The 27,824-nt window shown below is 42.2% G+C and overlaps 1 protein-coding gene across 1 annotated transcript; it reads left to right on the top strand.

Moving 5' to 3' along the window:
* Window positions 1-1,976: 1,976 nt before the first annotated feature.
* Window positions 1,977-24,690, top strand: LOC141019779 (serine/threonine-protein kinase BRSK1-like). Its single transcript, XM_073494787.1, has 20 exons — window positions 1,977-2,064; window positions 2,445-2,539; window positions 7,997-8,082; window positions 8,406-8,546; window positions 9,517-9,633; window positions 10,038-10,071; window positions 10,163-10,231; window positions 10,693-10,839; window positions 14,471-14,502; window positions 14,790-14,954; window positions 16,082-16,179; window positions 16,375-16,525; window positions 16,676-16,736; window positions 19,711-20,323; window positions 20,637-20,685; window positions 22,258-22,381; window positions 22,520-22,621; window positions 22,945-23,053; window positions 24,013-24,102; window positions 24,455-24,690. The coding sequence occupies exons 1-20, from the start codon at window positions 1,977-1,979 to the stop codon at window positions 24,688-24,690; spliced, it is 2,607 nt and encodes an 868-aa protein (XP_073350888.1).
* Window positions 24,691-27,824: the final 3,134 nt, after the last annotated feature.

The following is a 27,824-nucleotide window of genomic DNA, read 5'->3' as shown; positions in this document are numbered from 1 at the left end:
CCTTCGAAACTATTTGTGATGTCACAAATCGTGCCCCTTAAAATCAGATTTCCAGTGGACAACTGTCAACTGTAGGAACAAGAAGAAAAAAAACACAATTCTGCCTCAAGGGGGACTTCACACTCATTCACTGATCTATTAAGTGTGAACTAATCACATCAAGTCATAATAACTTGATTATTTTTAATGGTGAGCAACAAGAATGCATCCATTAATTCATGCATTAAATGACAGAGAGTCATCCATTAGGCCTTGTTAAACAATATATAAATAGGCACCTTTACCATGAAGTGTTACTGATATTTCTACAACATTCATATTCATTATCTCTCATGGATTATATTGATCTAATGTTCTTCTGTGATGCTGACTTGGACCATGTTCCTGCTCTCCTGATATTCTCCTGCTCTCGCAGCCAATCACATCATGAGGAACTTTGCTGTAGTAAAACAGGGTGGGGGCGAGAGAGACACTCAGGGAGAGGAGGGGTGCGGAGGGAGAACAGGGACCCGGATGCTGATGCTGACCGATGAAGAGAAGGAAGCTAGAGAGGAGCAGGAGGAGGAGGAGGAGGAGTGTGAGAGGTGGGGAGAAAAAGAGAAAGGGAAACGGGGATATCACGAGTGGAGGAGACCATCCCGTCACTGGTGGACACTACTGTGGATGTGGGAAACTTCTGAAAGATTTTCTTGCCATTTTTTTCCCCTTAAACATTTATTTGATTTTAATCGTCGGTTTCGGGAGGCAACAGCTTGGCGCCTGCTGAGGGAGGAGATGCGGTGATATCATGAGCATAGCCGGTCAGGGAGAGAGAAAGAGAGACAGAGAGAAAGAGGGAGGGAGGGAGGGAGGGAGGAAGAGGGAGCACGGGGAGGAGAGGCGGGGAGTCGGCTACCACCAGTCCAGCTGAGGATGCTTGTTGTTTCTAGAAACAGGATTAATCACCGGGCCGTGCGCTGATCCTCCTCCGGCGCACCGAGCGCACCTCTCTCCGCCGCAGCTGTCCCGACCGAGGGCGCGTACCGCCTGTCTCGCCCGGTCCGCCCCGAAGCTGTTTGCCTTTTTTTGATGCTCCCCCCCCCCTCTTCCTCTATTTCCTGATGCAGGGCCGGGGAGGGGTGAGCCAAAGTGTGCACCGGATATTGGAAAACCCATTCTTCTTGCTGATGCTGTTGTGATAATAGATTATTATCTGGAACAACGCCGCATCTGCACAGAAAAGGCAGATCCTGACCGAAACGAGGCCTGGGCTTGAGGAGAAAAAACGGGAATGTGCGAGCTTGGGAGGATTATGAAAACATTTTTGGACGGTAGCAGCAGCAGCAGCAGCAGCAGCAAGGAGGGGGGTCCCTGATATCGATCAGAGAATGGATTCAATCAGGGCATTCTGACTTGGGATATTTGAGACTTTGCTCTTACAGAAATCAATCTGTGGCAAATGTAGCCTTCCTGTCCAGGTCTGAATGAGATCTTTTTCTTTTTCTGCTCCACTTTTGGCCAGCCGCATAAGCTATACGGGATCAATCAGCTTTAAACTACTGTTATTTATAGCAGGGGGGGTGGGTTTGATGTGACACGTTACTGTGGACCATCACGGGCACCGGTCAAACCTCACACGTCCTCCTCTTTCTCAGCTTTTCTACCTTTCCCTGTGAATGATGCTGCTTTCCGCGCTGTAGTAAAATTTAAAAAAAACCCCGAGGCACAACCCGAGACTTAGAGTTTATTCTAGGCCTTACAGAGTGGAAACTGGGCCGGTTCTCACTCCAAGCACGGACCTGACCGCATGACAAACAAGTGCATGGGAGTAGCCTGCAGGGCCCGGCTTTAGATCACGACCAGTCCTCCGTACCTCTCCTCTCCTTCTCCTCTACTCTCCACCGCCTGTGATGTGCGTTAAGGCATTACGCACGGAGAAGGGGCGAGCGCTATCTTGATCTGCCTTATATCAGGAAGAATATTTCATCTCGGGAAGGATGAGCAGCAAGGAGCTGACGGTGGGCCAGTCCAGCCAGTATGTGGGGCCTTACCGGCTGGAGAAGACACTCGGGAAGGGACAGACAGGTAGGAGCCTCCTGAATGACAGGACGTCTGCGGGGTGCACCATCCTGAATCACAGTGACACATGATAATCATGGTTTAATCCTGACTCCTCCTGTTAGTCTTCTTATCTTCCATGCTTTTATTCTGCTACAACCATCTTAAAGCATCTTCTGAAATACATTGCAGGATGTACATTTCTTTAGTATCTGGAGAGAAGGCACACAAGGCCTCTCAACACGTATTGTAATCAGTCTTTTTGTGAGCTGAGTTTGGTCAATGTTTGGGACAATGTCAGTAAAGGCTTTTTGAATTATTTATGACATCGCCTCCTTCCTGTTTTCACACTGCATGATGATTTCTGATGCTCAAACATTTTCTTCCTCTCTCTGTGTGTCTCTCAGGACTTGTGAAGCTGGGCGTCCACTGTATAACAGGGCAGAAGGTGGCCATAAAGATTGTCAACAGAGAGAAACTCTCCGAATCAGTTCTAATGAAGGTACAGTACCTATATTATCTGTCTGTCTGTCTGTCTTTGTATCTATCTATGGGCTGCATCACGTGTGCCTGTCTGCCTGTGCAATATAGTATCCTGGCAGTTTGTGAAATAGTCACAAAATATAATCTAAAGGATTCACGTACATGGACAACTATTTTCAGATGTTTTCGTGACTATCACCCGTGCCTGCACCACGTTTCTTTGACTGAATGAACCCTGCCGGAGCTGCAGAGAAGTGGTCAGGTGGGACAGCAGAATCCAGGGTTTGCATCAGTTCTGTGGATAGGTTTAGGTCGGGCTGGGTAATACTGCCTTGAAATAATATCACAGTATATTTAGGCTGTAACTCAATACACAATATATATCTCAATATTTTTAAATCTCCTCAAAAGCACTTCATAAATGCTCGGACTGCGCGACAAAATCAAATTTCATACTATTTTTGATCAAATACCTCGATATAGATACTGCAACAATCTTGTGGGGATGACTACACAACACAATGAGATTTTTGATTTATAATCATCAGTAGTGTGGATATAATGACTAAGTGGGCTCCAGGTTAAGGCAACAAAAACATTTTGGTTATGTTTAGGAAAAGATATTGTCAGTTCGTGAAACAGTCATGAAATGTAATCTACTAGAGCCTGTTGAAAACCTGCTGTTCAGCACAGATTATCTGGTAATGTGAGGGGTTCACAGATCCAGGCTCAAGCCTCTCAAACTGCTCCCAAAAAGCTGGGTGATTACATCTGTACTTTCCGAGCTGGGCCACGACAGCCAATGAGAGAGCCGTCCCGGAGCGGCTGACGGTGCTGCCAAGCAGCTATAAACATTGTAGTCCTTGAGGCTAATGTTAGTTAGCATACGACCGTTGACAGAAATGTAAAATCTCACCTCCAGATCTTGCTGAAGAATAAAAAACCCTGTGGACCGGGTCTCCCCACTCATCGAAACTCATCTAACCTCCTGCTTTTGTTTTGTTTTTCACTGCAACGCGTAACTGCAGCAAGTCGTTGCACCAGGCGAATCTCCATTTTGTTTATGTCTGCTTCCCCATGAGACCCTGTGAGAGGGATCAAATGAGGTGGTGCATTGCTCCCTCTGGTACGATTACCTTATTTGTAGTGTGTGTTGGGCCGTTGTTATAAAATCTTGTCGTGTGTGCATGTTTAAGATTAAAGCGAAGCAAATCTGTGGGGTTTCTCCTTATGTGTGTGACACAACCCGATTTCAAAATTGGATGGGATTGTATTGTGAGCCCAGCTTGAGTCTGCAGAGCCGTGATGCCAGTGCAGAAATTGTTGCATGTTCACATTACACCAACCTGCCAAGTGTGAAGTAGATCGGATAAATGGTTCTCGAGATATGTGAAGAACATACGGACGGAAAGACAGCCAGACATTCCTTGCTTTATAGTCAGCTAGGGTGCAGGTTAAGGTTAGGGGAAGATCCTGATATAATTATACATTTTTAACCTTTAGTTCTGACTGTCACAAAATGGACAACTCATGTCCATGCACACTCATCCCATGGATTAAATTTCGTCACTTTTCCACAAACTGCTGTGATGCCGGGTTAGACTTTACGGTAGCTACAGAGCTCAAATCATAAGCTCGCACTCTCCAACCTGCAGAAATAGCAACAGAAATGGAGTCTATATTTTCGTCAAGAAAAGCCCATCTGTGTGTTGTAACTTGGAGCTGCCGAGTGTGTGGGCACTGCTTCTGTATACCGAACAATAGAGATGATTTCATTCTGCTAATTAAGCCCTCTGATGAAAGCTAGTGCAGCTGAAACACACTGGACTGAAATGAAATTGAAATAGGTTTTTTTATGTTGCCGTTTCTAATGTGGCTGATTACTTGCAGCCTTGAGCAGTTTTTAAAACACAGCAGGGTGCACAGGGAATACTTTAGCACAGAAGGAAGTCTGGTGTGGTGTGTTGGTGTGATATATTTTAGAACAAACAAGTATCTCTGTGTCTTTCGCTGAAACACTGATTTTGAATTCAGTCTATAGAACACGAGAGAGCCTTGTTCTGCAGTATATAAGATCAGGCAAATGTGACTAGATCACTTTCTTGAGCCAGATGACAAATACAAGACAAAAAGCCTCCATCCCTTCATCCTCTGCAAATGCCACTGGTCCCCATTCCTCCGGTTTATACAGTATTGCTTTGGACAGCTGCCCATTGCCTCTTCTGTGTGCTAACCATCAGTAACAGCATCACTGGGCTGCTGTCTGCTAGCTTTAGCTGGGCAGGCCGGCACATTTGAATACAAGGAAGTGAAGTAGCTTTTTTTATGGTGACACTCCAAACGTGGCTTTTCACTTTTAGCTTCCTGCTCGAGGGCTCGAGGGCTCAACATGACTCAGAGGCAAGTTTGTTTCTGGCAGTTGATGCCCATTTTGTAGCCTCTCACGTACACTTAGTGTCCACATTATTAGGTTCAGTTCAATGCAATCCAAAATCACTGTGCTGGGTCAAAGTCTACTTTTATCATGCTGTGTTTTAACATTGATATATATAATATTCTGTCCCCCTCATGTAGGGAGGACAAAACATTAGGAACACCTCTTAAAAGCATATAATGCAGTCAACAATGTCAACAGAAACTGAACCTTAAAGACAGATTTTATGGAAGCGCTGATGTGTGGACTACATTAGATTATACAGTTGTACCTTATAAAGTGGCTGCTGAATGTTTTCATATCTTACTACAGATCACGACAATCCCCTTACTTTTAGTATCAAATGAAATGTGTACTTAGTTGTTGGTAAAATAGCGACCAATGGATCGAATATGGCCTTAAATTCATAGAATTTGACCCCATGAAGGGATTCATCAGAACTTTTCAGCATGTTTCAGACTATATGGTCCAAAGTCCAAAGACCTTGAAAGACCTTAAAGGATAGTGGGAACATAAATGTACCATCCAATAATCGATCAATATTGTGCGTCATGTGTCAGACTGTTTAATAGGTCATATAGACAACTGCTGGTGCTGAAATCAGATCTGATAAACTGAGTTCATTCATTCTACAGGATAGATTTGAACATTTTCAAGTCCATCGTAATACAACATTTACATGCCCTTATAGAGTCAGTATGATCTTCCCTCCTCTCCATACTAGGCATGAAGAGACCTTATCCTCACTGTAAAAGATGGGGGACAAAATCCATAGTCCACATTAGACTAACCGCTGTGTGGTCAAACACTGAGATGGAACGCAACTCGCAAAAATCTCCCATTGAGGAGAAATGATTACACTGACTAATCACTTTTTCAATATGGGTATATGAGAATTGTATGAACTATACTTGATCAAATGTAGCTTTTAATGAATCAGTACTATATGATCTTAGTTCATGAGCACACCTTATTCTTCATTGTTAAGATAAGGCCAGAATTTTAGCTTAAAACATAAAAAAAAAATGAACTGACATGATCAATATGTCAATTCAAGTGTGAAATAAACAACAGTGTTGATGTTGTTTCAAAGACTTCTCTGTATTGTGTTGCAGAGATGTCTGAGGTTAGCATGCTAACCAGCTAGCCCAGGACCATCCTGTGTGTTATACCGCTTTGTACCACAAGAGGTGACAGTCTAATATGCAAGTGGCGAGTACTACTAGCTATTTAGTCTAATAAGTCAACAGACTAAACTCAGAAATACATGTCTTCCTCTACGGAGTCGTAGTCCTGATCAGAGCCGTTGTAAATCACCTCATACGTCCATCTCGTAGGCTGTGTTCAGTCCCTTTCTGGTGTCCAGCCATGTTCAGTGGGAGGCAGCTGAGCCCGGTTGAGCTGAGCCCCATTACCCGCAGTGACTCCCCCCGTGATCCGAGGTCATGGTCCAGGCAGACTCCCATCCGCTAATACAGCCACTAGCTCAATGGGTAACTGAGCTAGTTTGCTGATGGCAGCTAGACTTTAACTCACATGTCTTTGTCGCCTTCCACAATTGTGTTGTGGAAAAGACACCGCGACCTGGACAGCCCTCCCTACCGAGTCTTTGGTGAACATCCCCCTGGAAAGGATCTCAATCACAACACAATATAACAGCATCCATATGATTATAAACAATTCGCAGAGACAATTTTAGATTCACAGATGGGCAACTTCGCTTTAAAAAACAAACACAGATCTTAACATTATGATGTGTACCGTCACACCTCCTTTGACTCCGCAACACCGGCATGCTGTATGAAATGACACACTGAAGCAACACAATGCCGGGGCTGCTCGGTCCAGTGTGAACAAACAAAGGCGGTGTAAAGGCCAAGGACGTTAAATTAAATCTAGACACAGCCATGAAAGCGGAGCACTATGAAAGCTGCTCAGTGGTGTTTTAAAGCCAAAAAAGCTTGACTTCCGGGGTATGAAAATACCCAGATCTTCTGTGTTGTGCAGCCCATAGAGCGTGCACACTAGAGACCTCCACTAGCTGAGCCGGCTAACTTCCGGTAGGCACCCTGCTAACTTGAATGGGGATAAGATAATATAATCGTCTTCTAGACTTTCAAAATCTTATTGGACCGAATGGCTCTAATTCTGATAGTGAAACGAGTCACTTTGCAGGGGGTGTGATGCTGAAAAAACATGTATCCACCATTTTACAGACGCTTCTTTTACAATGTTAAATTGTCAAGTTGATGGGAAAAAGTCTGGCGCTCTTCCTAGGGAATTGGTAAAGGCGAGTCTTTGCTGTGGCGCTATTGCAGATATCTGTCTGAAAAGGGCTAGAGGTTACGCTGCCCTCTTTAGTTTTGGAGCTACATTGAAAATCTGTCTTCTACACCTTTAAGTAAAAGAGATATGTTTCTCTCAAATACAAATGTGAAAAGATATGAGATTATCTTTTTTTTGTAGTACTATTTATCCATCTAGATTGTTTTGTGTGAGATGCTGAGAGTCGGAGATATGGTCTGGAGAGATGTCTGCCTTCTCTTGAATATAGTGGAACTAGATGGCACTCTGCTTGTCGTACCTAATGCTGTAAAAATACTGCAATGAAATGAAACGATGACTCGGCTACTCAAAATAATCCCCAGACAGCGCGGGACGTAAACATTAATGGTGTCCTCCTTGACTTGGCCTTAACATTAGCTACCTTAGTTAGCTTGGTTAGCCAGCCTCTCATCAGAGAAAATAATAATTTTCTTATTCTGCCCCCTCAATGTCTACCACTCCTTATGTCAGCACATCTTCAACAACTTGTTTCTGCCCTGAAGTGATTACTAATGAATTTACACTAACATTTCACACTGCCTCAGTCTGCGTCATATTTGACCTAACTCTACCTTCATGCTTGCCTCCTCCCTTCCTCCCTCTCTCTTCCCGCTGACATTTCAATCTCCGTCATTTTTAACTTTCGCTCCGTCTTTTCTTCTCTCTCCCTCTCTCTTAACCTTTCTCCACTTCTCCCCCTCCCTTTTGTCTATGCAGGTGGAGAGAGAAATAGCTATTCTTAAACTAATAGAGCACCCTCACGTTCTGAAGCTGCATGATGTCTATGAAAATAACAAATACCTGTGAGTATCTCTCCATCTTTCTCCTGTCTGCACACTTTTTTTTTTTTAATCTTCTGCCTCTGGATCTTCGCCAGAGCAGAAACAACCTTGAATCTGAAAAGGAAAAAAAAAGGTTCTGTGAGACAAAACTGAGATAAATAACCAGATGACTTGGATGATATAGAGGGCTGTGAGTGTGTGTTTAAGTTAATATGTGTGGAAGAAGCACCCGTGACTTGTGTGCATGAATTTAGATCCTTTGGGGGGGTTGTAATCTTTTGTTTGTTAGCTACTTTTGCTCACCTGTTTTCATCTTTCTGACCTCTCTGCCCTTCTGTCCCCAGTTACCTGGTATTGGAGCATGTGTCCGGCGGAGAGTTATTTGACTACCTAGTGAAGAAGGGCAGGCTGACCCCCAAAGAGGCCAGGAAGTTCTTCAGGCAGATTATATCCGCCCTTGACTTCTGCCACAGTCACTCCATATGGTCTGTTAGGGGCTAATGACCTTATGTGTGTGTGTGTGTGTGTGTGTGTGTGTGTGTGTGTCTGTGTTCAGTGTCTAGTTTTGACTCCTGTCGTTGCTGTGTTGACCTTTGTTGCATGTCACACCCTTCTCTCCCCCTGTCTCCTGCCTTCTCCTTCACTATCAAATTCAATATAATCTTTCTTTAAAAAAAAGCTATAGAGAGCAGCAGGGATGATGTAACGCTGAAGTTGGCAATTACCAGAAGTAAAAAGCTGCTAGCCTTTAAATTCACTTCATTGCGGTCATATGAATTAATGCCACCACCACTAAGCTTCCTACAACACTATACTATGACTTTTCACAACCTTTCACCTAATGATGTCAAATATAATATGTAATAGACCTATATTAATAACATAAAATGGAATAATCAGCTTGTTACACAATAACAACCCTATGTCATGCAAAATGTGACGGATGTTTTATTAAACTACATAAAGTCCAGGTTTATGAGTTGGTATGAGAACAAGCTTTAAACATGTGTTTGGTTTGTTTCATCATAAAAACATCTATATGCATTCATATCAGATCCATCTGAAAATCAAATGACTCCAACAACTGTCTGTCTGAGCACTTTTGAATGCAAAGCAAACTTTCCAGATTTTATTTTTTTGTCAGTATATCCAATGGTTTCAACCCCTCAAAAAGTTAAAAGCTGGTTTAGTATGTAATGTATACACCTTACCTTACATTATCTGAGGGATTCGTGAACTGACATCTCATATTGGTCTGCGGGCTGATGGAATTCTTTTACCTCTTGAGCACAAGCTTGTTCATCAGCTTGTGCAAAAACGTCAAAATGGAATTTATCATCAAGCCGACATAATTCATATTAGAGTTTCCACCTATAGTTGCAAAGTCCTGTAGGAAGTCAACTAAGTGTACAAGTGTGTGTGTGTGTGTGTGTGTGTGTGTGTGTGTGTGTTCAGTCACAGAGACCTGAAGCCAGAGAATCTTCTCCTGGATGAGAAGAATAACATCAGGATAGCAGACTTCGGCATGGCTTCACTACAGGTTGGGGACAGCCTCTTGGAAACTAGTTGCGGGTGAGTACTGGATCAAATGGGTTCAAAGTAACTTGTTAGTATATGTCTGACTTGTTTATTAACTGACTTTGGTCATCTACCTTTTCAAATTTCATCTTAAATTGATAAAATGTGGTGATATACAGTGTGCAGAACACTAGGAACATCCATTTAATGCTCTATTGTGTTTCTGTTTACATAATCGATGGCTTTGTTCATCAAAAGCTTAAACATTTTTAAACCACCTGCCCATCACCCGTCAGGAGGAACGTGGATTTAACAGATAAATTTAGTATGGGATTGTAGCTTTCACCTGGATTCACCTGTTCAGTCTATTCAATGACAAAAGAGCAAGCGTTGTCAGGTTTTTGTATGTTTGTGTCCGGTTCAATCGTTTCATAATTTCCTTTCTTCTTTATTAATAGATCCCCTCACTATGCTTGCCCAGAGGTCATACGGGTAAGTTACTTCCCTCTTAGTGTGCGTGTGTGTGCGTGTGTGTGTGTGTGTGTGTGTCTAATGCCACCCTTTCCCTATATCTGTGTTTCAGGGGGAGAAGTACGATGGTCGCAGGGCAGATGTATGGAGTTGTGGAGTTATCCTCTTTGCTCTTCTTGTGGTAAGAAGATCCTTTTATTTTTCCTTTTCCCAGTATTAATTCGCCCGCCCTAACTCCACTGGGCATAACCTTCAAAATGTGAATTGTAATTTTTGGCTTTAGTTGTTGTACAGATTAAACAAACAATGTATATTTATAATTATTGAGCTTTAGAGGTGCTGGTAGGTTGATTTTGTTCTCTTTGAACAGAGCCAGGCTAGCGGTTTCCCCCTGTTTTCAGTTTCTATGCTAAGCTAGGCTAACTGCTCGTGGTAAGACAGCAAATAAGTGAATTCCCAAAATGTTGAAATATTCCTCCAACTGTGTTGAGTGACAGGTTTTTTTACGCACAAAACAACCAGCCAACAATTTGCATTAATGATGGATAAAAATCATATTTATTTATGTTTTAATCCTCTTCTATCATTTGTCTCTTATTTCTGTTTTCTAATCCTTCTCTATCTCCTTCCATTCCTTCCCAGGGTGCCTTGCCCTTTGACCATGATAACCTGCGGCAGCTTCTAGAGAAAGTGAAGAGCGGGGTATTCCACATGCCCCACTTTATACCTCCTGACTGCCAAGCTCTGCTTAAAGGAATGATAGAAGTCAACGCTGACAAGAGACTCACGGTGAGGTGGTGGGGACCACGGGGCTTGTTAGCAGGAGGGAAAAGACACTTTAAAAAAAGTAAATAGCATTGTTCATTGAAATATATTGCAGCTATATATTTCAGTTGAAAAATAGAAAATGTAATGGTTTCAGAATCATTGTCTGCCAAAAGCTGTTTCACCCCATGTCAGTCACTTGGAGGAAAGGAGAGCAGGTCTGACCCATCAAGACTTGAAAACTGGACACTATAAACATGACTAAGCAAATCAATAAGGATACTCAAGCAAAATTTCCTGACTGTATATTTCTGTCTGCACACATCTCAGATGAAGGACCAGGAAGCTCAGCCAGCATATCCATAACGTGGCTGTAATAAACCTAATTGACCATTTTCTAAAGCCCCAAGCTTTGGATCTTTCCACATGGTGAACATATGTGCAGGGGGCTGTTGTAAGAGTTTAGAAGCCTTTCCAAAAGCATTAAAACAAAATCCTAACTTCAAGTAATGGATTAAACATTGTGTTCATCTGCTGTAGAGTAGCTGCAAACGTTGGCATGTCCTGCTAAGCAGCTAACCACCTACAGCACGTAACTGAGCACTTTTAAGAAAACTTCACAACCAGCACATCAGCCATGTAGTATTTCTTCACAGTGTGGAAGCTGCTCTTCTGTCAAAGTCTGTTCCCTCTCACATATTGTTTCTGAACTCTCTGCTTCGGCTGCACCGTTAGCAGCTCTGTCCTGCTCTTTGTTGGATTCTGTGTTTACGTTACCTTAGAATGAGCCTTTTATATCTACAGAGGGAGCGGGTCCTCTTCCATGGAAGTAGCCCAGAACGGACAAACCAAACACTGGCTCTGAAGAGGGATTTTAGTGTTATTAGCGGCCACCATATGTGAGACAGGGGCTATTCAGTTGGGTGCAATTTGCATCTTCACCTCTAGAGGCCGCTTAATCCTACCCACCGGACTGAAATTTTTTAAACTTGAATGGATAAAACAAGGTTAACAACGGAAGGTGGGGCTCAGTAAGTGGTCAATTGTTGCCACTCCCCAACTGTGTTGCATACTTCCTCTTTACATACCTACAGTACTGCAGCTGCCCTCACAAAGTATGTACTGTTGCGAGCAGTATTCATAAAATTAGGGTACACTACTTCGTCATGACAGCACCTTGAAATTTGACCCTCACGCTCATATATCAGTCGCAATGCGTTGTGCGAAATTTGAAGGAAAACATTTTTTTATGCAGTTTAGAATATCATCTGTCTGTCCTCTATTGGCGACTCAGTCGTTCTGACATTGTGGGTCACAATAGCCGGAACAGCACGCTGGCTTGTATGCTGCGATAGGACCGGATGCAGTAGGACGTCTTGATATTTTTGTCATACAGCATTTGACATACTATGCATTTGGATGTACTCGAACTTCTCTGGCATATGAAATAGTATGGTAGTTCAGGTATTGGACCGACGGAACGCAGGCCCATCGCACCACATCAGCACTCAAAGTATGAAGCAGGCTTTTAGGAGAGAGGAAGGAAAGAAAAGAAAAGACCCAGCCCCGGGCTTTGCTTCAAGATGTGACAGAAATCGTCGCTGACACAAGACCTTACACTGCGATGAGGGAGATGACGAAGGTGGAAAGAACAGAGCAGAGAGATGGGCCTCAGGTATTGCTCAAAGGCAGTAGCAGAGTCAGCCACGACAGGACTGACCTGAGTCTTTATTTCTGTCCTCAAAGGCATTTTATTTGGAGACTGGACAAGAGGTAGGAAGCAAGAGAGGCCTACAGTGTGTATATGCATCTGTTTAGAAGAATGAATGGATGGATCAAGTGGCGTCATCAGTGTAAAGAAGTATGGAGGCATTGAGGTTGAAAAAGAAGAGGACCTCTCTTCCTTTTCACCTAAATGCCAGCTTTCCCTCCCGAAAGCAAGGCTTGAAAAGAATGTGGCGGCTCAGAGGAAGATAGAGACGAGAGGGTGAGTCAATGAATAAATGAATGACTGAGTGAATGGACTGCTAGAGGAAATTCCACTGCACTCAGGTTAGAAAGAAATGAGGAAGCTGGAGGGAGACAGAGACAACTGTGATGATGTGGTTTGCTACGTGCTGCAAAAATAAGACAGGAAGAATATGTCTGGTCAGTTAGTCATTCTGCTACAACAGAGCAGATTTAATCAAAGCTGTGGCTTCGTGTGATGAGCTGTTGATTAATGGAGCCTGAAACCAGGTCAGACTGTCTCTCTCATTCTGTCCGTCTGCTTGTTGCCTCCATGGCAACTACCCACCAAGCAAGGAGACACATTTCAATCCAATTCTAAAGTATCTGTAGCTAGCAAGGACAACATTCGGAAATGAACCCTTTGCCATTTTCATCCTATTCACATCAGTAAGAAAACTGTGCTCTGTGCTGCGTACAGTATATACTGCATGCAGCTGCTTGCTAGTTTTCTCACTGCAGATGTACAAATACAGCGTTCACAGCAAGCCCACTTTGGACTTTTTACATTCTTGCAGAACTGCAGCTGCTCCATTATTCCAGCCCCAAGAGATACCGTGCAGTATTGATGAGATGGCTACCACTGTATGCAGTCCTAATGCAGAGATGGGACTTCTATACAGTGCAAAATATGCTGGAGTATTTAGGACTGGACTGCAGGAAGACTTTCTTGTGTTGTGAAAGTAGAAGCACAATCCATTCAGTAATTGTTGAGATATTTGATGCTGCCAGCATGGCTACAAACAAAATCAGGCTGCATGTGCCATGGTTTATGTGAAACTGCTGTTTTGGTTTTGTTCCTGCAACATTATATTTACTGTTGCTGCTGGCCATCGTTGAATCAGAGCAAAAAGCGACAAAGTCCACAAGTGGAGTAAGCAATTTTGGCCGAGTGGGTTAAAAACAGGACTTTTACCAAGGACACAAGGATCATGTTTAGAAAAAATTGTTAAACTTTTGGGTTATTATTTTTAAATTAATAGGGAACTAAAATACTTTATTATGTTTAGGGAACTAAAATACTTGGTTAGGTTTGGGAACTAAAATACTTGGTTACATTTGGGAACTAAAATACTTTAGTAGGTTTATGGAACTAAAATACTTGATAAGGTTTGGGAATTAAAATACTTTAGTAGGTTTAGGGAACTAAAATACTTAGGTTAGGTTTTAGGTATTTTAGCATAAACTAAAATACTTGGTTATGTTTAGGACATATATCATGGATAGGGTCCTTCACAACGTTAACCGCTTGTTAGAAAGAATATCTTCTTCCATTTGCATACTTTTCACATTGGAGCCTTTTGTGTGTTTCTTGAGTCGCAACGCTATAACATTTGTATTGTATTGTTCCACAAACAACAACATAACAGCTATATCAGATCATGCAGTGGGACATGGAGAAAGTTCACAGGAACACACTGGGACATGTTAATTCCTGAAACACATTGTTACTATATGCCTAACACTGTGCAAAAGAGCAGCTGAATTTAGTACTATGAGTCTATCTGCAGTTTTTTGGACAGCTCACAGCAGATGCTTCACCTTTGTTAACATGTGTGATTTGAGGGTTACCTTAGTTGTAAAAAGGTAAAAAAGACGTGTTTTGAATCAGTGCCTTACTATTGTCTTCTGGTTTTGTTGATTGCAGCTAGAAGCAATACAGAAACACGCCTGGTACCAGTAAGTACTTTGTTATTTTCAAACTTTCTTTGTGTTTTCCCTGTTCCAATCAAGCCAGTCCCACCCACAACTCCCATTTTATAGTTCATAATTACCTCAGAATGTTCCAGCTGTCTATACTGTAATCAACAAAGTGATAACTTTAATATTACACTGCTTTCTCTCAGCTGACAGTCACCCCGTGTGATGTTGGACCTGATTGTCATTGCCTGCTGTAAGCTCTTGAGATGTTTCTAATGTTTGTAATTGCATATGCTAACCACACACACTGACCTTTTTCTGATCAGGAGTGGTCGTAATGAGCCTTGCCCAGAGCAGCCACCCCCTCGCCGGGTGTGTGTGAAGAGGATCCTGTCCTTAACAGACCTGGACCCTGATGTCCTGGAAAGCATGTACTCCTTAGGGTGCTTCAGAGACCGGGTCAAACTCACACAGGACCTTACAAGTGAGGAGTGAGTAAATATAACCCATCATAAATTTCCACTTTGAATAGACGGCAATACATCAATGTGCACCACTGTTTAGAAGTAAATATGCTGTGTATAACGGAAGAACTCAAACATCAATAAACATGTGTCTCCACTGCACCTGTTGATCCCTGAGTGTATGCAATCATCCAAAAAGTTGAGCAGACATGTCGAGTCTCACAAGAAGCCAGCATGCAGTTTGAAGGTGTGCTTGCGTGCATGCTGAAAAAAGAAACTGCATAATTGTGTGTGTAGTTAATTTAATTTCTCTTTCACAACCTCTCTCTCTCTCTCTCTCATTCTCTCATTGTGGCCAGTCAATTACTTACTTCATTAATCTGCCTGGCATGGCAGGAACAAGAGCAACAATGCCTCTTTTATCTCCCTCTCTCCCCGCCCATCCCCTTGTGTCCCCCTTTTCTGTAAAAGTGATTCGGCTTCTCGTTACCCACAATGCAACAGCAGTAGCAGTGCAGTCCTCTTCAACAAAATAAGCCTCTACAGATATTCATATTCAAGCTGCCCTCATCAATGTTTTTTTGTATTAACAATGGATTGACATTCTATAACTGTGATTACTGTTGGAATACAGTTACAGCAGCTTTCAGTATGTAAATACCAGTAAGAAAAGGACAGACCTAGTGTCGAGTGTGACAAAGTTAGGTTAGGGAGGAGGTTAGGATTTTCCATTCAGGAAATTGGGGTTAATTTCCTCTGTGAAACCAATTTGTTTTAACACAAACCATGATTTCCTTCTCTTTCCTGCCATTATTGAATATCCTGCGATATCATTTTTACAGCCACGACCATCGCTCCATTTAAGATCCAGACTTTCCCTTAAGACCTTGAGAAAAGCATAAACAGAGCATAAAAAGGAGAATTAATATTGGTCAGATGGCCACAACTCCAAGAAATATTTATGTTGACCTGTGATTGCTGGATGTGTAAATAAGCAACTGTTTCGCAATTTTAGCTTGTTGGCTAATTAGCTAGTTAAGAGAACTGGAATTTTTGATGACCCTGACAAGCCTCTGTTTTTTCTTGTGTTCTCCAATTTAACTTAACTGTCCGTCTCCTCTGGTCTCTGAGTCTCACTGTGTCTTTTTCTGCAGGGAGAACCAAGAGAAGATGATTTACTACCTCCTGTTAGACAGGAAGGAGCGATACCCCAGCTGTGAAGACGAGGATCTGCCACCCAGAAATGACATAGGTGAGAAGACTTGTGCTGGTGGCTGTGGTCTATCAAAGAGCAAGACAAAAGCTTTATTGTGAAAGGATAATATTCATTTTCAATCTAAGCTTAAAATTTCACCGAAAATGTCTAAATGTCAGAAGAACTTGATGTTAGATGTTAAAAAATATATATACTTAGTATATTTTTTAACTTACATTTTTGTCCTTCAAGACCCACCCAGGAAGCGTGTGGACTCCCCCATGCTGACGCGTCATGGCCGCTGTCGTCCAGAGAGGAAGAGCCTGGAGGTCCTCAGTGTCACAGAACAGGGGTCTCCCACCCCGCCTCGCAGGGCCCTGGACACTAACGCACACAGCCAGAGGTACGAACCAGAGCAGATACTGTATATGTTTTTTATTTTTCAAATGAAAATTGCAAGCGTGAATGACAACCTCGATATCAAGGTCAAATTTAGAACAGATTAGAATGATGAATAACAGAAGAACTGTTCATTTGTTGCTGTCTTCAAAAGGTCTCGTTCAGTCAGTGGAGCGTCCACAGGTCTGTCCTCCAGTCCTCTCAGCAGTCCCAGGGTAAGGACTTCATTCTATTCTTTTCTATTTAATTAAAATCAGCTGCGGTATTGAAGTATTTGTTGTTCTTTTTACTATTTGTTGCCTCTGACCTGTAGCTGCTTCACATGTATAATCATAGTGAAAAAATAGGGTTGGACCTGCTCTCTGGAGACACAGAAACAGACTTTCAATCAGCCATCCCCATGCTGCAAGAACTTGTGAGAAGTTACACAGCTACAAATATTTGCTTTCTCCAAAATAATCTCACCCATTTTAATCTCCCTGTGCCTATGATGGTCCTGGCCGGGTCAGTAAAATGTGCTGTTCTGTACTTTACATGACATAATCTGACTAAATGATTACACTTGTGAGAGTGGGGGATTGGCACAGAAAGCTGCATTAATGTGCACAGTTTTCACTCAGTTTTAGCATCTGTTGATTAAAGCTACATCAGATATCCAACTTCGCAGCAAGAGGGTGAAGTATGTCCACATACAGTATATTGAAATGTATGATGCTCTCTTTGCATTCGCTCTCACAAATTGCAATGAGCAACGTGATCACGCTATGTTTATTGCATAGGGTCAAAAAGTCGAAGCATATATATGATAATACAATCCAAGAGCTTCTTAAACTTGCTTGTTGGCCAAGTTCCCCTAAATTAGCAGTGCTAGTGCACATTCTTATAGACATTACTTATTATGTTTACAAGCAGTAAATGCTCTTATTCCCTTTTTTTGCCAAGAGTTAGATGAGGAGATCAATACCACTCTCATGTATGGTACAAAATTAAGCAGCCACTACCATCTTGTTAGCTGTAGTACAATACTGAAGCACAATAGCTCTGTCTAAAGATAATAAAATTGCTCTTCTAGAACCTCTAAAGGCCACTACATAACACATTATGTCTTGTTTGTTCAATCGCTACAAAAACCTACATGTTGAAACAGCTGTTTGTGGTATTTACCAGTGGATTTTTATCCCACTATTTCTTGGCTGGGAGCAGTAACTTCCTGGACAGCAACCAGCAGAGACCCAGTTGTACAGATTAAACAGATGAAATATTTTTGAATTAGTGAGCTTTGTGAGACAATCTCCGGTCCCAGTGTTAATGCTAAGCTATAAGCTAACAGGCTGCTAGCTATGGCTTTGTATTTACCGCAGAAAAACGAGAGTGGTATCAATCTTATAATCTAAATCTTGGCAAGATAAGCATACTTTCCAAAATGTCAAATTATGCCTTTAACAATATGCACATAATTACATAATTTGGCTTTGGCAGACCCAAGCACACCCTACCCAGACCATAGTCTCTTTTTATAGATACAGTAGTACACATTGATTGCAAAGTATAATAGATAACACTTCTGCTATCTGTTTTGGGCAAGGCTTCCATTCTGTCTGTGTATACAGTAGAAATCACACATCAAATATTGGTATCATTGTTAATTTAGACTTAACCTGTGATATTTAGGCCCTACCTTCCTTAGACTAGGCTGATTATATTTGTATTATTGTCAACAAATCTCCTCGAAAAGACCAAAACAACCAATAAACTGATTGAGCTAATTATTTCCTGTGTAGCCAACAAGTGATATAACTTCTTCCTATGTGCCATAGAGCTCAATCTTTGTCCAGAAACTATTGAGACAAATTGTACAAATTTTTATATAATTATTAGAAAACTACTAGAATAGGCGAAACTGCTTTAATGTTAAAGTAACACGTTGGTTTTCTCATACTGTCTAGTGCAGCAGCACTGTATTCCCCCTCTGTTAGCTTCACTTCTATCGTGTACATAGGCATAAATTATGCAAATGTGGGACATCGTGACATAATTGAAGGCGGGGCTACTGATGAGGCATTTCAGGCACTTCAAGAGCAGTGTTTCCTGTGGAGAGAGAAGCTCCTGTTGGCCTGAACTTTGACCTTTGTAACTTTTAAGAACTTTTTAAATGCACAAGAACCTATATAAAACACTGAAGGGAAAAAAATGAAAAGCATATTAAGTCTCCTTGAAACACATCAGTGAGCCTACAGCTGTAAATGCTAGCTAACGTATCAAACGTGTATTCATCCACAGCTGAAAATAGTCCCTGATACATTCACTATTTCTTCCTGTATATGTAACGTTGGATGTAACTACCATGCCTAGTTGTTTAACCAAAATACTGAGCCTTGAAACTATATATTTGTGACCAGTTTTTAATCATTAACATCTTCAGTAGGAACCAGTGAGGTTGGAGCTGTGTGCCAAAGAAAGAAAGAGCAGGGAAATCAGCCACAGAGAGATGATCTCATATGTTGATTTCAGTCTTTCTTTGTACTTTACTATAGAAAAGTTCAAGCCTTATCCTTTCGTTTGCAATAATTTTGATATTTAGGGTTCCTGCAGGCAACATACTGTAGTGATTGTTGCACTAGCAGTCAGTCAGTCAGTCTTTGTCAGCTCTCTGCAGTGCTGTTGACTAAAAGTAGTCCTAGATGTCAAATGTATCAGGAAGCTGCCACATCTGTCTTTCCAATCTTTTCCTATTGAACACACAGTATATATAGTCTACAATATCTGCTGCTACTAATATGTATTATCAGCAGCTTCAATAAATAAATATCAGTTTTGGCCATCAAAAGCACAAAACCAAATTTCCTGTTAGGCTGTTTTTTCTTTGATAACTGTTACTCAGACTGTCACTGCCAGCCTTCCCTTGCCATCATATTGTCACATTCAGTCATACATGTTCCCATTTCATAGACACATCATGCTTCCTCATACATAAGTCTGTGCGCACATGCTAACATGGACAAAAAGGGACTTACACACACACACAATTATACTCAGGAGTAGAGATCATCAAGTCCATCTTCCATTTGGTGATTCTGATCGCGACTTATTGAAGAATCGTTTCCAGAACCATAATTCATGACCATTGCCTTCTCTCATCTGTTCATCCCTGTTTCCCTCCTTCTCCATCTCTCTCTGTCTGCCCATCAGAGCCCGGTCTTCACTTTCAGCCAATCAGAAGTCACTTCCACCTCTGCTTCCTCCTCCAAAGACCCCAAACCAGGAAGTGCCACCAACTCTCAGCCTACCCGCCCAGCGCCTGACCCAAAAACCCAAACACTGCCCTCAAAGGGCCCCACTGAACGGCACCGCCTCCACTCCATGAAGTCCCTCCCACTCCAGACTCCACGCTCCCCTTCTCCGTCCCCCTCTCCACTCCTCTCCCCCATTCCACGCTTCTTCAACTTCCCTTCACCATCTGTATTCAAGTCCAAGAATGTCCACTCGTCCTCTAACTCCTCTGCCACCCCTCCTCCTGTGTCACAGGTCACGCCACAGGGCTCACCGCTGCCCACCCCGCTGGGCACGCCTGTGCACCAAATCCAACACCCTTCCTCCACCACCCCTCCCTCCTCTTCCTCCTCGTCTTCTTCTTCCAGAGCGGACGGAGCCGGCGGGGCCTCGCTGTCGCTGACCCCGCCCTCCAGTCCGGGAGGCAGTGGCGGTCTGGCCGCCTCAAGCTCCGCCCACTGGAGAACAAGGCTCAACTCATTCAAAAACAACCTTCTGGGCTCGCCGCGCTTCCATCGGCGCAAACTGCAAGGTGAGTGAAGCTGAAGAATTTAAACAAACGCAAAGTGAATGATGACTCCACTGATTAGTTAAGATAGTACATCCTGAAAACGTGTTTTCTAAACAATCTCCTACTCTTCATTTGCATCAAAGATAGAATCTATTATTACCAAGACACTTATGCGTGCCTCAGCCTGCAGCCTGCGGCTGTGTTGAGTAATGTCTGATTCTGTGATAATGTGTAATTAGGGCAATTAAATTAGGGCCCGTCATCAAGATTCACTGCCCTTTTCCATGTTCCTTCTTCTCTCTCCCTCTCTGACTCTGTCTCTGTCTTTTTTCAGTCCCTACATCAGAGGACATGTCCAGTTTGACTCCTGAGTCGAGTCCAGAGTAAGTCCATACATGCGTCAGCTTGTCTTTCTCTATTTTCTGTTTGGGTGCAAGAAAGTTTCTTGCGAGGGTTGACAAAACAATCTCACCACAAGGAACTTTAAAAAGGTCATATTATGCTTTTTGGGTTTTCACCTTCCCTTTATTGTGTCATGTAGCATTTTTGTGCATGTAAAAGGTCTGCATAGTGAAAAAGCCCAAAGTCCACACCAAAGGGAGTTTATCTTGTCCACAGAAAACACTGCTGCAACGCCTGGTTTGGAGTCGAGCCTTAACTTCCGTAACTTATGTGCGTCACAATGTAACAGGCGTTGTATAAATATATACATTTATATATATATATTATGAAATATATACCGCAGCCATGGTTACCAGCTATAGCAGCGTTATTTTAGATCAAACTACCTTGCTCAGCATGGCCCGCCCTACTCTGCATCTGATTGGCTACATCCTTCCCGCTAAGTAATGCCCATGTGCAACTCTCACCAAAGATTAACCAGAGATGAGATGTCTCACTCTGTAGCTAAATCTTTTTTTTTTTTTTTTTTTTTTTGTGTCGTCAACTGATGTTTCCAGGGTTGAGAAAGAACTTTCAATTTTAATTTGATAACTTGTTAAATTTACGTTTTGGAATGTTTTGAATTGTTTTGAATTGTTTTAGTTTCATGATCCTAGCAGTAGGATGAACTTCCGCTTCTGCTTTGCTTTTTTTTTTTGCTTTTGCAAAAATACAACAACAAATCAATGCTAATGTTGCTGTGTATCTGCAGGATGTGTAAATAAGCTACTTTAGCATTGTTTGCTAGTACAGATTGTTTTCTCCAACCACAACAGGCAAAAAATAATCATAAAAATAATAATAATAATGATGATAATAATAAAAATCTGTGACTGCAAATGAAATGACTGAATATGAAATGAAATGACTTGAGAATCAATATTCAGAAAGTGCCAGTTTTTATAGAATTTTAATTGATCTGTCCTTTATTTGTTGTCGATCCAAAGGCTAAGTGTTCTCTACCAGACTGGTCAAGTTGTATTTCTGTAGCAAAGGAGTATCACACTTAATGCATTTTCGTCAATTTTCTATAACATCAATGGGCATCAGTGCACTGACATCTGCATTAACTGATCACTCACCAGCTGATTGTCAACCAGCTGACAAGTAACCTCCAATCATATCCACACCAGTGCAGTGTGTGGACAAACCTGGTACTTTCACTACTCATTTATCTGTTACCCAGTTGGCTGCAGTTCATTCCATCACCCCGGCCTCCTGGATGATTTTAGTTATTTAATGTTCATGTATGTGTTTGTTAAGGCGGGGTTAGATCTCCAATGCAGCAGAATTCTTGTCGCTGCTTGTTGTTTTTCTGCCGAATTTAACAGAATGACCAAAATCCTATAAATACTCCATTCCTTGACCAGACGTCTCTGACTGAACGCTCAGTCATTATTGGCCAGTTAAAAATAACACATCAAATATGTCTCACACCAAATATTTTGTATTATTCATTTGTACTCGTGTGAAAAGTTTGAATGGAACTAATCTGTCTCATAATCACTTTGCAGACTTGCTAAGAGGTCCTGGTTCGGTAACTTCATCAGCCTGGAGAAAGAGGAGCAGATCTTTGTTATGATTCGAGACAAGCCGCTCAGCTCTATCAAGGCTGACATCGTCCATGCCTTTCTCTCTGTGAGTACGGTCTAGAGCTTAGATAAGCCTCCATAACTTACAGCAATAATGTATGACACCATTTGTGGTGATAAAGACACATATTTAAGATGTTATCTCTTTTACTGAGCATCACCCTTTTTTCTCTTGCCTCTCTAGATCCCATCCCTCAGCCACAGTGTGGTGTCTCAGAACAGTTTTCGGGCAGAGTACAAGTCCTCCGGCGGCCCCTCTGTCTTCCAGAAGCCTGTCAAGTTCCAAGTAATATATATTTCAATGTTTTTTTTACCTTTTCAGTCCTGAGAGACTCAAATCTTAATATTTACATATTCATGTTGGCAGCTCAGTGCTCCTTGTGAAGGAGTGTGTTTGTAATGTAATGTAATTACCTGATACATGCTGACTCAGTAACACAGATACACAATTTACATTTAAAGCTGGCATACAATATACACTGACCAATAATCACAAAAAGGCTGTAATAATAAATCGCTACAATTTCTGATGTTTGTCTGTGAGAAAGCCCTGTTGATTCAATGATCATGCTTGTGAACTCAAGGATGTGTGGTCCTTTGCTCCCGTAGGTGGACATTGCTTTCAGTGAAGGAGACAGGGAGCGAGAGAGGGAACGAGCAGAGAGGGAAGGAAGAAGAGAGATGGGCATCTACAGCGTCACCTTCACTCTAATAACAGGTGCGGATGTGTTATTGGCTGTTGGACATGGCTGTTGGTCATGTACATGTATAAAACATGTATCTACAAAGTTAGTAATGTGATTTAAGTTTAGAAAATTGGACTGTTAAACAAAGGGGAAGGATAAAATTACCTATTGTGATGTGACATTTCACGCTCATTTACTGTACAGACCTCACAAAATGACACTTGTGTTTTTAGATTGAGTCCTGCAGAAAATGTTATGGCTAGGACCTCTGGGGTTGGATTGGGGGTTTGTGTTCTGCCTTTGATAACCCATTCAAAAAAGTTGTGGTCATGCTAAAATGTGTTGACCCATGAAGGTAATTTGCTGTAGATTTAGTTAATATCCCCACGTAGACTTCCCTTATAGATTAATCATACTTACAGCTTTACATGCATCAAAGCAATTCTAGGCTAAAGGTATGGATTATTTAAATGTCTTTAAAGACACAGACGCAGTTTGCAACTTGCTGGTGAACTCAATGGAGCATTTGGCAGCTAAAGCCAGATATTCCACTCAGGTGACAAAAACAGAGCTAAAAGAAAGTGAATACTGGACTTATATTTGCATGTTGCAAATGAATGCTAATGTCTCTTCCCTGTCTGCTGGTTAGTGACAAAATGTAGGTAACTGTTGGCCAACAAGTTTGCATCGACTCTAAAGGTGATAGTATGTGTTGTGTTTACAACTTGTTTCTGCTGCCCCCAAGTGGCCAAAGTAATCAGTTCTCGCAGGTTTAAAAAAAAAAAGGAATATATGGAAAATTAGGCTAAAACCGGTCTTCACATTCATGCTCATTTAAGTTTTAGCATGTATTTGCAATCTATATCCTTGAGGCTACTCTGTTTTAGTATGTAAAATTAGAGTTTCAAGTTTCACAGTGTTTGACTTTAAAATTGCTCTCTGAGCCAGAGCAGCCTGGAATGAGTGATGAGTTGATCCTCCTTCCTCTCAGGTCCCAGTCGCAGATTCAAAAGAGTGGTGGAAACAATTCAGGCTCAGCTCCTGAGTACTCATGATCAGCCTTCTGTGCAGGCACTGGCTGGTAAGTATCACACACGTGTGCATACAGATATATAGTCGTGTTTTTATCCCTTTTGGGGACATTACACAGCCTTGCATTCATTCATGAAGACTTAGCTTAACCATAACCACTACTTGCCTAACCTCTACCCTAAACTTAAACCAAGTCTTCACCTTATAATGTAATTATTTATGTAATGGGGATTTTTCTTCTTTCTGGGCACATTTTTCTCCCCCATAAGGAAGGTCCCCACAATGTCACATGTTAACTATGTCCCCACAATGTGAGTAATACATGTCTGCACACACACAACCTGTTAGTTCAGTTATTTGTTTCACGTCTTTTCTCCCTGATTTTACCCCTGGCCCCTCAGATGAGAAGAACGGTCAGCTTTCCCGCCAGCCCAGCACGCCTTCGCGTCAGAATTCCCGGCGTTCCGAAAGCGGATCCGAGCGGGAACGGGAGCGGGAGCGGGGAGAGAAGGAGCGTGCAGCAGATGGAGGGAGCAGTAGTGGGAGCAGCAGCGGGACCGTCTTACAGAGGCGAGGGTCGGGGAAAGACAAGACCAGACTCCTCTCTTCGTCCAACGGGACGCAGTCTCATCCCTGAAAAGAATGTTGTGGAAGAGAGGCGAGGGTCATCTGCCTGGCCTTTTTCTCTTCCTTCCCTCAGTCCTTCCCACATTCTACTCCATTTCCTTACTTCCTGCCTTGCTTCCTACCATTACTCCAAAGCAATGGAATATCCGAGGGGGAAGTTTTTCGTTGAAGCTGGTCTTGGGATATGACGGAGAACTCCCCACAAATGGCTGGCTTCAGCAGAAATGTATACTGGAGGAGGCAGGTTGAGCTGATCTCTAGTCAGCCTTCAAGGGCAGCTTCACCCCGGAGGGATGAATTCAAAGACAGGTTGTCCAAAAAGCCCCACCTTACCAGAGAAATACAGGAAAAGTTTCACAGACAGGGAAACACACAGTTCACCTGCTCCGATGAATCAAGAAAGCACATACCCTTCCCAACAACCAATCACATACAAGACAGGTTTCAAATGCAACAGGAAATCTCCCATCAGTCAGTCAGTCAAAATGGAAGACACTAGCCACCAACAGAGCCCCTTCAGTCATTCTCTTTTATCATTTTCTGACCAGCCATCTGTCACCTGGATCGTCAAGTCTCTTCAACACCACCTGACGAAATACGATGAGTCACATGACGGAAGGCTTGCTCTCCTCTCTTCCCTTCACTTCAAAAAAGAAGAAAAAATGTCATCTCGAGCAAAATGACACAATTAGGTTGTCTTTTGAGAAAAGAATAAGAATTATAGGAGGAGTCTAGTTTTGATTGTTAAAGTGGATATTATTTCTGAATAATTAGCAAACTAAATGCTGTACTTTAACAACCAAGCAGTCTGAGAGCAGAGGGAAAAACACGACGAAATGATCGAGAATAGATCTGACATGGTCTACGTAATTTAGCCCCAGGTGAATATCAAAACATGACAGACAAAACACAACTTTTCCTTGAGTGTATGAGCAGCATTAAGTCCCACAATTATTTCTGAACTACACTGATAAAGCTATGATACCGTAATTGCCTTTAACGGAGGAGAAAAAGTGGATAGCAAATTACATTTAGCCACATTTTGAGGACACTAGTCACGCCACAGGTAGAATGTCTCACAAGTGTAAACTCCCACTAGAAGAGAGGGGGCTGAATAGATAGAGACAAAACAAAGGATAGCTAGCAACAGGTATCTATTTGGTAGCAAAGGAAGGACAAAAGAAAAACTAGTAGCCAAAAACATAAACTCACTTAAACATGACAATGAAAGTCAGTTGTGTTAAATAATAGGTAGTCTATTTCAGTACAACATATACCATATGTACATTTAAAGTTATTGTTGCTGTAGTTTTTCCTCTTTTACATAATGGCTGTGAATCAATCCCTTACAAGTGTTGCCCCGCTGCGAAAGATAGTGGGCGAAACCCGTAGTCGGCGCGTGTGTTTAGCTGAAGCCAACCCAAGGCTTCAGCAGTCTGAGTGAGCCTAGCGTGACTCACAGGATGTAGACTGGTGGTGTTAGCTGGCCATTGGACGCCTATTTCAGGTGGCAATTTCCTCCCTTCCGCTAGCAGCATGTTAGCGTTGTCAAACAACTTCTGAGCTTGCAACCTACATGCTAAAAATGGCCCTAACACTAACCTGGTTCCTAATAGTACAAACTAAACAAGCTAGCAGCTCTTACCTTTTGACTTGCAGGAATGTAGCCATTTTAATGACAGGACTCACCTGTACATACATACATACATATATATATATTTACAGCTGATTTTTATGGTCAGTTGACCACAGAGACAACAGATAGACAATAATGTGCCCGCTTTTGTCTGCCATTTTGTCAAAAATTCAATATCACATTTTTTCTTACTTGTTTGTAAGTCCGTCTGTTTAAGGCTGTATTCAGACCAAAGCTGGAGGTGCAACAATACGCTGCAGGGTTGTGCGGCGGTGTGAGAGTGTCACTCCATGGCCCGTATGTGTGACGTGATGTGATCAGATTGCTGAAAGCAGAGGCTGCTGTCTTGTTGTGCTACTGGCATTCTGGTCCTACATGGACGGATTAAAAATAAAAGTAAACAACAAGGGTGTGACACATGTCCATACGCTGTGTTTTAAACTGGGGCAGAAGACCAAACCGACTGATCACAAGTGAAACATAATGCTACACAGAAAATTGTCCTCTGTAGCATTTAGCCATGCTAAATAGCATGCCCTGCTACTGACCCGTTCCACTCTACTTATGATTTCTAGTCATGCCTCTGCCAGAATAGGTTAAGCATGCCAGTCCTACAGTGATCATTGGCATCCACAGATGAAAAAAAAAAAAACGTTTTAAACTGGTGCACAATGCCAAATTGAGTGAATACACATGACACATTACGCTTTACTTCACAGTCATTCATGCTGCTGGTCTGATCGCTCTGAAAATGCATAACCCTCATTAAAATGAATGGGAAGATCTGAGTTTTTGCTGCTGGACTTGGTCTGGATACAGCCTAATGATGGCCTACATATGATTGCTAGGACAAAGATAGGGCCTACCAAATTAGTTTGGCTAGCTCAGACTGCTAAGTCCTTATATTAGCTTCAGCCAAACTTTAAGAATGCATTTTGGTGGTTTTGTATTTTGTCATCTCTCTTTCATTAGAGCCGCTTCACTTTAGGCAGGGATCACTTCACGGCCAGTGTGAACAGCAGGGAGCGATTACAGTGACCAATAACTCTTCTATTGTAGGTCTACACATGGGCATGTCAATTTTGTTTAAAGGAAAAAAGTCCAAATCTATCCTCACTGAGAAGAGGATTAAATCCCATGATACTACAGTAACTGGAGATGGGTGATGATGGAAAGAGGCTGGTCAAACAGGACGACCAAGTGTTTAAGCTTTTTAGACCCACAATTAGGCAATCAAAACCCTTCCTATGTTCCTTGACAATAGATGCATAATGATGCAGGGTGACTCAAAGCCCCAACAAAAGCCTCAGTTCTTTCTGCCTGTCTGAAGGAGAAATGGAGGGAGGACAGAGAGAGGCAGGTGGAGATGAACAAATAATGTACTTTACACAAGAATGAAAACTAAAAAGAAGGAAGAGAAAGGACTCGGGTGTGTCTGTTGTCATAAAAATGCACACGCACTGCCTGGAGGGGGGAAAGGAAAACTGAAGCCACACATAAAGAATGAA

This window comes from Pagrus major, chromosome 23 (genome assembly GCF_040436345.1).
Source record: "Pagrus major chromosome 23, Pma_NU_1.0".
NCBI lineage: Eukaryota > Metazoa > Chordata > Actinopteri > Spariformes > Sparidae > Pagrus > Pagrus major.
Note: the sequence above shows the minus strand (reverse complement) of the source record. Positions and strands in the feature narration are given on the sequence as shown.

Coding starts and splice junctions, on each gene's coding strand:
- LOC141019779 (XM_073494787.1), top strand. CDS start 1,977: ATGAGCAGCAAGGAGCTGACGGTGGGCCAGTCCAGCCAGTATGTGGGG. Junction 10,072..10,162: donor CTTGCCCAGAGGTCATACGG/GTAAGTTACTTC, acceptor TCTGTGTTTCAG/GGGGAGAAGTACGATGGTCG. Junction 24,103..24,454: donor TTCTGTGCAGGCACTGGCTG/GTAAGTATCACA, acceptor CTGGCCCCTCAG/ATGAGAAGAACGGTCAGCTT.